The 12183-nt window shown below is 42.8% G+C and overlaps 1 protein-coding gene across 2 annotated transcripts in view; it reads right to left on the bottom strand.

Moving 5' to 3' along the window:
* Nucleotides 1–12183, bottom strand: part of LMTK2 (lemur tyrosine kinase 2) — an 80910-nt gene that overhangs the window by 45669 nt on the left and 23058 nt on the right. For both annotated transcript variants that reach the window (XM_043559664.1, XM_043559665.1), the window contains exons 3-4: nucleotides 10616–10760; nucleotides 2284–2357 (exon numbers count right to left, since the gene is read on the bottom strand). In XM_043559664.1, coding sequence (XP_043415599.1) covers nucleotides 2284–2357; nucleotides 10616–10760 — 219 coding nt within the window. The remainder of the gene's footprint in view (nucleotides 1–2283; nucleotides 2358–10615; nucleotides 10761–12183) is intronic.

Genomic DNA, 12183 nt, shown 5'->3' with positions numbered 1-12183 from the left:
TCTTTCACACCCTCTCCTCCTGTTCAAACCCCCAACGTGTCTTTTGACTCCTCCCTTTCAAACTGGCCTCTGTTCACTGAATAAAGTAACCAGAAGTGGACTTCCCCATTTTATACCAGCACCTGTACCCACACGCTGCTTTTATTCCCGTTTCAAGAGAACTCTGACAGCATCCCCCCTTGCTCTCTCCTGCACTATCACTTCCTCCCCTACTGCATAAAGCGGCTAAAATAGCTACACAGCCTATAAAAAGCAAAGCAAACCAAAGCAACCTTCCCTTGGCCCTGGGACGGCCCCGAACGGCTCGTACTCCACGTCTCTGCTCCCTTTATGGTAAAACTCCTCAACGGGGTCGTCTCCACGAGCCGTCTCCACTTTCTCCCTTGCGCCTACATGTGAGGACGTGACCCCCGAACAGCCTCTTTTGACAATACCACGGACCTCACGTGGCCGAGTCCCACTTTTCCCAGTCCTCTCTTAGTCTGCCAGCAGCAGTCACTACCATTTATCTTCTTGGGTCTCCTTCTTCGCCGACCCTTAGAACACCCCGCTATCCTGCGCCCCCTCCTCCTCAGTGGCCAATTGCCTCAGTCTCCGTCACCAGCTCTCCCTGACTGCGCTGACCCCTCCCAACCAGACCCTCGGGGCTCAGTCCCCCTGCCCCCCCTTCCCCTCCACGTTCGGGGTCTCGGTCATTCCATCTGGCCTCTTACCTTTGACTTCCAGCTATACACTGAGTTCTCCCAAATGTCTATCTTTGGCCTGGACCCTCGCCCCTGAACTCTAGGTGTGTATTTCCAACTGCCTACTCCTCTCTCCATCTGGATGCCCACACCTAACCTACCCAAAAGCGAACTCCCGACCTCCTCCTCCTCCTCCTCCTCCACGCCTGCTTCTCCTTAATCTTTCCGTTTCGCTTGACAGCAATTCTCTGCTTCCCACCAACCGGGCCACAGCAGCCATCCTTGACCCCCCTCTTCCGGACTCCACATCTGACCCGTCCCCAGCCCCGCACGCTCTTATCGCAAACTCCATCTCGACTCGCACCACTTGTCACCACTCCGTGCTATCACCCAAGCCTGCCTGCACCTCGCCCGTATGACTGCAGTAGCCTTCTAAGCAATCTCCCTGCTTTCCCCTTGGCCTTCCACAACATAATTGCCCGCCTGGTCCTTGTGAAGGGAAGCCAGACTGCATCCCTCGGGTCTCAGACGCCCGAGTCCTCTCCCACTTCACTCTGAGTAAAAGTCTCTGGATGCATATGCTGTCTCCCGTCACCTGGCTCCCCCACACCCCTCTGGGCCCGTCTCCTCCCCCTGAATGTTTACTGTCTGATCTTCCCACACACACACTCTCTCCGCAGCTAGAGATTTAGCCTTTGTCGGGGCAAGGGGTTCTCTCGTTTGCTGCTACATTCGTAGACTCCACGCAGGTCAGGACTTCACCCATCGTCCCCCACGCTATACCCTCCACATTGAGAACAATGTGATACGTAATAGGTTTTGCTGTATGGCTTAGAAGATTCAGTGACTAATAAAGGCTGCATGACATCAAAGATACAGGACTGACAAACGACTCTGAATGGAAAGCAAGGTGCGTAACACGGCTGACCACTGAGCACATACATCTTGTCTTGACCACCCCACTTACGATGCAATCGCTGCTCAGTTAGGAACCTTTTACCCAGAATGACTGCTAGCTACATCACGGAACTAGCTGTTGCAATAAAATGATTCCTTCTGAACACCCCGTGGTAAAAGGATCAACAAAGCACTGTTACCATTCGTCCCTTGACAAGCCAGGAGAAAGAGAGAACAGTTCTTTGTCGTGGTTTTCATTACAATACTACGATGCATCAAGAATTCTAAAGTGGTTTCAGTATCACAAGGGAGGGAGGGAGGGAGAAGGGGAGAAGAATGAAAAAAATAATAAAAATATAAAAATAAATAATAATTAAATAAATAAATTAAATAATTTAACTTGAGGAGGATAAAAAGCTTCCAAAATTCCAGGCCCTTTTCCCTGCTTACTGTTCTTGCACCAACAATTAGAAAAGCATCTGCTATATAAATAAAAGGCCTTCTTGGAAAAACGTATCCACCTGGAAACGCCGAAACCCCTCTTTCGGGGAGGGGGGGGCGGGGTTCAGGCATAATGAGGAGAATCAATCCGTACCACAGCATCCAAAGAGAATGTGGAATGTCACACACAACAATTCTTAATCAGCTTCAAATTCTAAACACTAGTACTAGGAAGGAAAAAAAGTAGATGTGAACATCTTACCTTTCCAAACCAGCCATTTCCAATTTCCTGTATATAGTTCAGACTGTGGCGGGCAACTTGGGACTTCAAACCTTCTGTAGGAAAAAGAACATAAAAACTAAATATGGACATTTAACTGACATACAATAAATATTAGATACAAAATCTAAAGTATAAACGTGAACATAAAGTTACAGCTTGTCAGCCCAAAGGTAGAAAATAAAGGTAGATATAAATTCACACATACACACATTTTATATATATATATATATATATATATATATATATATATATAATCACTTTCAAACCAATACTGCCAAAATGGTTTCAAGTTTTAAGACTGAAAATATCTTTTTGAATGAGTTTCCTACTGATTCTTAAATGCTTTGCACTGTTTTTTTGTTTGTTTGAAAGAGAGAGAGAGAGAGAGAACATCCACGTGAGCAGAGGAGGGGCAGAGAGAGGGAGAACCCCGAGCAGGCTCCACACTGTCAGTGCAGAGCCCAACGTGGGGCTTGAACTCACGAACCACAAGATCGTGACCTCAGCTGCAATCAAGAGTGGATGCTTAACCGATGGAGCCACCCACACACCCAGACACTGTGTTTTCTGATCTAACCTACTCTACTCTAACTACTGATCACCATTCCACTGGCTTTTGCTTAGTCCTTAGTTCCAGGGTAGAAGTGAGTATCTTGTCAAAAACCGTCAGTGTCCGTGCATAGAACTAGAGGGTATTATGCTAAGTGAAATCAGTCAGAGAAAGACAAAAATCATATGACTTCACTCATATGAGGACTTTAAGAGACAAAACGGATGAACATAAGGGAAGGGAAATAAAAATAATATAAAAACAGGGAGGGGGACAAAACAGAAGAGACTCATAAATATGGAGAACAAACTGAGGGTTACCGGAGGCGTTGTGGGAGCGGGGATGGGCTAAATGGGGAAGGGGCACTAAGGAATCTACTCCTGAAATCACTGTTGCGCTATATGCTAACTAACTTGGATGTAAATTAAAAAATTAAATACAAGAAAAAAAAACATAAATGTCAACTTTATCAGAATTCTGGAAGACAAAGATTTATAGCAACCAAATCAAACCAGGAGAAAGCCACTGAAACGGTAGAATTTCTTTGTGTCTTTTAATTTATCAGAACCCCACCCAACAGCGGTCTTAAGGACAACACATGTTCCAGTGAGAGCACAGTGGACCTTATCATTCCCCAGGCACTGTGTTTCTTTTCACCAGAGGTTTCCCTCAAGGACTGCCTCAAGCGGCTTCCCTTGGTTTCACAAACTCAGAACTCTATCAGGATGGAGTGTTCCTCAAAAACAGTGAAAGCCAAATGGACAAGACACTTCCACCTGGGGCAAAAAGATAAATAAATAAATAAATAACAACTGAGGCAAACAACAGACACACTGAAAGCTTTAGCAGAAAAGCTGGGGAGTGAGATTTGCGGGGGGTGGGAGGGGGAGGTCTTTGAAAAGCTATTGCAACATATGAAGAAAGCTTGAGAGCCACCTTCACGTTCAGGGAAGGGCACGCCCACAAAAGACTTGACAAGAATATAACTTTCACCTCTGGCTAGGCTCTCTGCCCCGCAAAGGCAGGAGGTGAGGACTCCAGCAGAGCTATAAGTGGCCTGGGTAAGGAGTGTCCCAACACAGAGCTAATCGGCAAAGACCCACAGAATACTTTTTTCCTTTCTTTTCTTTCTTCTTCTGTGCACATTCATATCATTCAACATGTCCAATTTTCAACAAGAAAAGTACAAAACATGCAAAGAAACAAAGTATAGGGGCGCCTGGGTGGCGCAGTCGGTTAAGCGTCCGACTTCAGCCAGGTCACGATCTCGCAGTCCGTGAGTTCGAGCCCCGCGTCGGGCTCTGGGCTGATGGCTCAGAGCCTGGAGCCTGTTTCCGATTCTGTGTCTCCCTCTCTCTCTGCCCCTCCCCCGTTCACGCTCTGTCTCTCTCTGTCCCAAAAATAAAATAAAACGTTGAAAAAAAAATTAAAAAAAAAAAATTTTTAATAAAAAAAAAAAAAAAGAAACAAAGTATAGCCCACCCACACGTACAAAGGAAATGTAAAAGAAAGTGCCCCTGAGAAAACAGATGGTGGCCTTACTAGACAAGACTTTAAACCAATTGTCTTAAACATGCTCAAAGAGCTAAAGGAAATCATGGACAAAGAACTAAAGGAAACCAGGAGAACGATGTTCTGGTAAGTGAAGATCAACAGAGATACAAATTAGTACAAGGAGCCAAATATAAATCTGGAGCTGAAAAGTGTAATATCTGAAACAAAAAAAATTCACTAGAGGGGTTCCACGACAGATGTTAGCAGACAGAAGAATCAGTGAACTTAGAGTTCAAATAAAACTATCCAGGCTGAGAGGTGGAAAGAAAAAAGAATGAAAAAAAATATCGATGAACAAAGGCTAAGGGGACTTATGGGACACCACCAAGTGGACCAATCCACACACATAACGAGAGTCCCAGGAAAAGAGGGGAAAGGGGTCAGAAAGGATATTTGAAGATGCGGTGGTTAAAAATGTCCCAATATGATAAAAGGCATGAATCTACACATCCAACAAGTTCCACAAAGTCCAACTAAGACAAACTCAAGGAAACCCACACTGAGATGCATCATAATCAAACTGTGAAATGCAAAGATGGAGAACCTTGAAAGCAGCAAAAGGGACCAACTCATCACATACAAATGATCTTCAATACGATTAACAACGGATTTCTCAGAATCATGGAGAATCTGGAGAATCATGGTTTCTCCATCAGAAACCATGGAGAACAGAAGGCAGCGGGATGACACATATAAAGAGCCAAAGGAGAAAAACCATTAACCAAGAGTTCTACACCTGGAAAAGTGGTCTTTCAAAATGAAGGAGAAATTGAGACATCTCCAGATAAACACAAGTTTAGGGAGACTGCTGCCACTATACCTAACAAGAAGGTTAAAGGGAGTCCTTCAGGCTAAAACAAAAAGACGCTAAAGTATAACTGGAAGACATAAGAACACATAAATATCACTGGTAAATATAAAAGCCAGCATTATTGTATTTTTCGTGTATATATCCTCTTTGGATTTCCTACATGATTTAAAAGATGAACACATAAAAAATTATAAATCTATGTTAGCGGACACACAATGTATGCAGATGTAATTTGTGGTAACATAAAATGACGGGACTGCGTTGCAGAGTTTTTATATGGTATTGAAGTTAAGTTGGTATCAGATGAAATACAATTGTTATACATTTAAGATAACTGTAATCCCCAAGAAAATATCTACAAAATATAAACAAAAGGGAATGAGAAGGGAATCGAAATGGTACGCACATGCACATACAAATCCCAACGGTCTGTTTTGCAGAAATGGAAGAACTGATCCTAAAATTCATACGGAATTGCAAGGGACTCTGAATAGCCAAAACAATCCCGAAAAACAAAAATAAAGTTGGAAGACTCACAAACTTCTCCATTCCAAAACTCACCGCAAAGCTGCAATAATCAAAACAGTGTGGTACTGGCATAAGGCTCGACGAGACCATAGACCGATGGGATTAATCGAGAGTCCCCAGATAAACCCACACAAATGTGAGAAACTGACTTTCAACAAGGTCCCAAGACAGTTCAATGGGGGAAGAAAAGTCTCTTCAAAAATTACTGCTGGGGCAACGAGCTGTCCGCCTGCAAAAGAATGAACCTGGACCCTCACTCACCTCACACCATATGCAAATATTAATGCAAATTCCAAAGCTAAAACTACAGAAGTCATAGAAGATAACACTGGTGTAAATCTTCATGATCTTGAGTTTGACAAAGATTTCTTAAGGATGACACTAAAAGCACAAGCAACAAGAGAAAAAAAAAGATCAACTGGACTTCATCAAAATTAAAACCTTCTGTGCATCAAAGGACACTATTGAAAGAGTGAAAAACCTACAGGGAGCAAGATGTGCAAATCACATCATTTATTATGAAGCTATTATAATTACAACAGTGTGGTACTAGAACGAGGAGTTGACACGTTAGTGAAACAGAACAGAAAGCCCACAACAGACCCATACACATATGGAACTAAAAAGCAGGGAGGAACGGGAGAGCCGGGAGAGCCGCTCAGGGAATGAAGCTGAGAAAAACACAGTAATCCGTAAAAACACACACACAAACAAACAAACAAACAAACAAACAAACAAACCACCTCATGGATTCCCTAACACCATACCCAAAAATCAATTCAGGATGGGCTATGGATTTAACTTAACTGTCAAAGCAAAACCTTAAAACACTGTAGAAAAAAAAGTAGTTAAGTTATCATTTTGACCACAGCACGGAAAAAGATTTCTTAAGACATAAAAAGCTCTAACTCAAAAAAAAAAAAAAAAAAAAAGAAAAAAAGAAAAAAATTTAGAAGTTAAAAAAAGAAAGAGACTGCAAAATTTCCAGCTTAAAAGGCTGTTAAATTTGGCTATATTAAAATCAGGAAACATCAAAAAATTCTTTTTTGTGTATATTTAATTTTTGGTATACATTTTGATTTTTTCATTTTCTGTTTCCATATTTACTAGTTATTTTCTTAGTGGTTACCATGGAGATTACAGTTCTCACCCTAAATTTACAACAATCTAACTTGAACTGATACCACCTGAGCTTCAGCAACAGCACAGCCCAAGTGAAACCCACAAGCAGGAACATAAATGAGCACAACTCCTTGTGGAGGGGGAGCTGGCAACAGCCCTCAAAATTACAAACACATGCACTCTTCGGCCACTTTTGAAAATTTATTCTACGAATACACTAGCCCAACATCAGTGTGCAGACCAATATAGGTGAAACCTTTGTTTTTAATGGCGTAAGATTAGAAACAACCGAAATATCCATCACTAGGAGACTGGTTAAATAAACTGTGCTTGGTCCATACAATTTCAATAGTACAGACCTTTTTTTTAAGTTTATTTATTTTGAGAGAGAGAGAACGAGCAGGGGAAGGGCAGAGAGAGAGGAGGAGAGAGAAACCGAAGGGGGCTCTGTGCTGACAGCAAAGAACCTGTTGCGGGGCTCGAACTCACAAACCGTGAGATCAATGACCTGAACTGAAGTCAGGCACTTAACGGACTGAGCCTCCCAGGCACCCCTCAATAGAATAAACTTGTAAGCAGGAATAAATAAGCTCTTCTTATGCAAATGGAAATATCTCTAAGGTTTATCTAAGTGGAAAAAAAAGCAAGAAGCATATTTTATGATGCCACCTATGAGTAAAAAAATAAAAGGGGGGGGGGGCGAGGGGCAGCAGGTAAATGGGAATATTTACATCAAGAAAGTCCGGAAAGAGGTATAAGAAACCAAGAAGAATGGTTATGTACAGAAGCTGGGGGTAGAAGCTGAGGTCAGGTTCAAAGATTAGAGGCTTTTCACTATATATACCTTTTTACATTTTGGTTTTTGAACCAAATGTATCACTATATTATCTATTCAAAAAATAAAATAAATTTTAAAAGGAAAAAGGGTAGAGTTTCTAATAGACTTGCTTTTGAATATGCGGTGTACTTTTTTCACTTAATACATCACCAGTACCTTTCATCCTTTTATAGGACTACATAATACTCCATCGTGTGGACTTACCATCATTTAATGAGTTCCACACCAACATTTAATGTTTCCACTCTTACACTGCCAAACAATGCTGCAATAAACTCCTTTGCAGATACTTACTTGCCCACTGACCTCAAAAAGCTACTAAGAGTGGAACTGGGGGATCAAGTGTAAACACATTCTACACTTGGATACATACTGTCAGACTACCCTACGGAAAGAACATCTCTATCAATTTACAGTCCGGCTAGCAGTGAGTGTCCAAGTGCCTGTTTCCTACACATATCCCTCCCCTGTCACCACCCAGTGTCCTTTCTTCTCTTTGTTGAACTGTTATTATTATTTTTTTTTAATGTTTATTTATTTTGAGAGAGAGCAAGAGAGAGAGAGAGAGAGAGAGAGAGCAAGAACACACTAACAGGAGCAGGGGAGGGGCAGAAAGACAGGGAGACACAGAATCCGAAGCAGGCTCCAGGCTCCAAGCTGTTGGCACAGAGCCTCCTGACGCGGGGCTGGAACCCACGAAATGAGAGATCATGACCTGAGCCAGAGTCGGACGCTTAACCAACTGAGCCACCCAGGCGCCCCAATCTGTTATCATCCTACTTTAAGTTTGTATTTCTTTAATTAATAGTGAAGTTCCTTTTTTATTGGCCACTTAAATTTCTTTTCATGAACTTCTTTTACATCCTTGACTTATTTTTGCCTATTGAACTGTTAGTCGTCGTCTTATACATTTGTTTGTAATCTTAATATATATTAATATATAACAGGGTTTTTTTAGACATTTTTTGTAGCTTACAAATATTCTGGCTACTTTGTCAAATTTGTTTATGGTGTGTTTTACCATACAGAATATTCCATTTTATGCGTCAAATTTGTCAGTATTTTCCTTTATGGTTTCTGCATTTGCTGCCAAGCTTGGCTAGGCCTCTTATATCCCAAGATCATAGAAATATTCTGTGACTATTCTACGCAGAATAGTCTCTATGCAGAGAAATCAAAAGTAATTTCTTCCTATTAAGAAGGAATTTAGGGGCACCTGGGCGACTCAGTCAATTAAAACAGTCAATTCTTAATTTCAGGTCATGATCTCGCGGTTCATGAGTTCAAGCCCCACATCAGGCTCCTGCTGACAGTGTGGAGCCTGCTTGGGATTCTAGGTCTCCGTCTCTCTCTGCCCCTCCCCCGTCTGCACAGTCTCTCTCACTCTCTCAAAATAAATAAACTTAAAAAAAAAAAAAAAAGAAGGAATTTAGAACAGAGGGCTTCAGAAACTAGAAAGGTGTATGAACATAATGGGGATGGCTGTACGGGTCACTACCGTTTCCGCTGTGTTCGCTACAGGGCTCTGGTCCATCCCCACTATGCCTCGGACAGAAGTCGTGAGGCTCTTCTCTGCCGCGCCTTCTTGCCCACAGTGAGGGGTCAACATCATCAGACTTGGGGGAAGCCAACCGGGATGCCTCTCCGGAGGGTTTTCCGAGGAGAGGGAAGCTCCCTTCTTCTGGTAGTAAAGCTACAAGGACACGAACCCGGCAATGGCAGCAGCCACGCTCCGAGCTGGCGAAAGAAGCCGGTGTGCGGGATCTAAGCCGACACACACAGAGGAGAGAAACGAAAGATGGACGAGAAGCGCGATGGCGTCCAAGTTCCCAGCGCCCGTTGTCTCCACGGTCAGCCTCACCCCTACCCTTCCCCATCGCCTGGTTCCAAGTGTCCGAAGAATCCCCTTTCTATGTACACTGATCTGAGTTAAGATTCTATTACTTGAAATCGATTCATGGGTGTTAAGACTCCAGGATGGTAAAGGCCCTAGAGAATTCTCTCAGGGCTTCCCTTACGTGTAAAGGAAAGCCTATTATCCAGTAAGCAAAGATAGGAGAAAATCTTTCCATTTGCGGATACGTGCCCTTAGGTTACTTAGGTTATCCCCAGGATATCCCAATCCTTTTAAATTTTACTATTTTACTTTTAAATTTCACTATTTTGGTCAAAGCAAGGGTATTACTATTTACAAAAATTGAAGGTAGATACTACGTGTTAGCTTTTTAGTGTTGCAAAAACCACCAATACTAAAATTTACCAACTTTACAAGTGTTTCACATGAAATGCACCAGCTGTGTCATGTTTCACCTGACTTTTCCCTTCAGTCACGCATGCCTCCAGCAGCACAATCCACTGCGGGGTGCGCACGGCCCCACGCCCACACCACTGGGCGCAGCACCACGAGGGGCAGAAATGGCCCCTCACAGAGGGAAGAGCCTCTCCCGAGTGGTCTCAGAAATCCCTGACTCTTGAATTGCTAGTATTTCTGTTCTAGAACAAGAAGCCAGTCGATCTCTAACCAAACCTCTATCTTAGGATGAAAAATCAATCCAATTAGCATATCCAAATAAACCCCTCCTCCCCAAACACAGGACATCCCCAGAAAGAAGGCAGCATTCTACTCAGCAAGGCAAGCTGCGTCAAGAACTAGCAGAGGAGCCTCTCGACCCAAGGGAAGGCCAGGAGCTCCGTGGGAGAGTTCCACTTCAATGATCAGAGGCGACCAGTTTATTCCTACGCCAGATCTAGGGTCCAGAAGAAAAGGACTCAGCTTGTGCAGGCATGCAGTGGGCCCGACCGCTACATACAATTCGGCTTCCCCAGAGAGCAGAGAAAGAAAGTAGCAAGCAGACGAGACAGGCGACCCAAGTATTTGGAAAACATGACGCCGGATGCAAGGCCTTACCTACGGAAGGCTGGAGCCGTGACGGAGCTGGTAGTGAGATATTTGGTACTGAAAGTGTGAAAACCTCTGCTGGGGACTGGACAGACGGAGTGTCTTCTGCTGGTGGTGTGAAATCTATCTCATCATCAAAATTATCTTCAAATTCCTAAAATAAGAGGCGATCAATGTTATATCTTACATAAACCAACGTGAGAACAAATATTAAGAATACATACGCTAACATCGGACATGAGAACGTTGACTCACTCACTCGTTTGAAACATGCCGCCTTGGGTTTTTTCCCCCCAATTTGCACCTACTTGAGTAAAAAGCATATGTAATTGTGCTCTCCAACACCAAACGGCAGAATAAATAAGGCTTAATAAGTTATACATACTTTGTATTAAATTTTTTCAACTGAAAGCTTGAAGTTAAATGCAAAATTGTCTAAAATGACCACGGAACTTCAAGCGGAAACACTCTTCTGGTCTGAAATTTTGCTTTTAAGTTACCAGAGCTTAGGCTATTCTTTTTTCTTTATTATTCATTTTCACAGATCCCTTTGCACACGGAATCAAAACAGATTCGTTTTATTATAAAACTACATGTTCATTTCTAATTGCATTAGAATTGTATTCTGCTATGATTTCAATCAAAATAGGGACAGTTAAAGACCCAAAAACGGTATTTTTGAGGAAGTCCTGTTTCTCTGCAAAGAGTAACGATGGGAAAATTACTAAGCTGTGTAGAAAAACCATTAGGACGTGAACGACGGTCAGTATGACACTGTGTAGTACATAAGTACCTTCAACACACTAAGAACGTCTGGTTTTCTGAAGATGGCAACTTTAAAACCGAGGCTGCGCCCATACAGGTGTGAAAGTCTTTTCAGTGACTCAGTCAGCAGAGAGCTGTCCTGACTCTTGCTGTTATCATTCCAGTGAGCTCAGTCCACCCTGGTGTCCATGTTAATTCCACGTTCATACAGATGACAATCAAGGTCATTCACTCACTCAGATAATTAATGAATATCACCCCACCAAGCACCATAACAGAAGCTGAGAATAATCTGCGAACAAGACGGTTGTCCTTTCCTCTAGAGAATATCCTTCTTTTCCTTTTCCTTTTCTGCCACCTCCCCTTGCTACCCCCACTAAGCCCCGGGAAGTTATAAGGGTCGATCTGTCTGATGGGACATGTATGATCTCACACGCATGTGGGAGGACACTATTCTCACATATGTCACCTATGCTGTCAAATGCATTAGGACGTTACCGCTGTTTTTAACGGGAGGGCGTAGGACCAGCGAGGTGCTGAAACTTCAATCTCTGAGGCACCTCTCAATGGAAGAGCTTTGCTCAATTTCCCCTCTGGACATTCCCAAAGCTTCTCTCATTAAAAAAGACTTTTTATCCATCGCATCTACTTAAAAACAATGCCACTCAAAAGTCTGGCAGCAGCATGATAGACTATTAGGCAGCCGATGATTTTAGAGATGCAGAGAGGTAAAATAGCATAACAATAAAAATGGGGCTGGTGAGAAGACTGGGTCGCTTTTCTAGTTATGCCAGCAGCTGCCCAGATGCACT

Source organism: Prionailurus bengalensis, chromosome E3, assembly GCF_016509475.1.
Source record: "Prionailurus bengalensis isolate Pbe53 chromosome E3, Fcat_Pben_1.1_paternal_pri, whole genome shotgun sequence".
In the NCBI taxonomy this organism is placed as follows: Eukaryota; Metazoa; Chordata; class Mammalia; order Carnivora; family Felidae; genus Prionailurus; species Prionailurus bengalensis.
The sequence above is the reverse complement of the archived record's forward strand: the minus strand, read 5'-3'. Positions and strand labels throughout refer to the sequence as shown.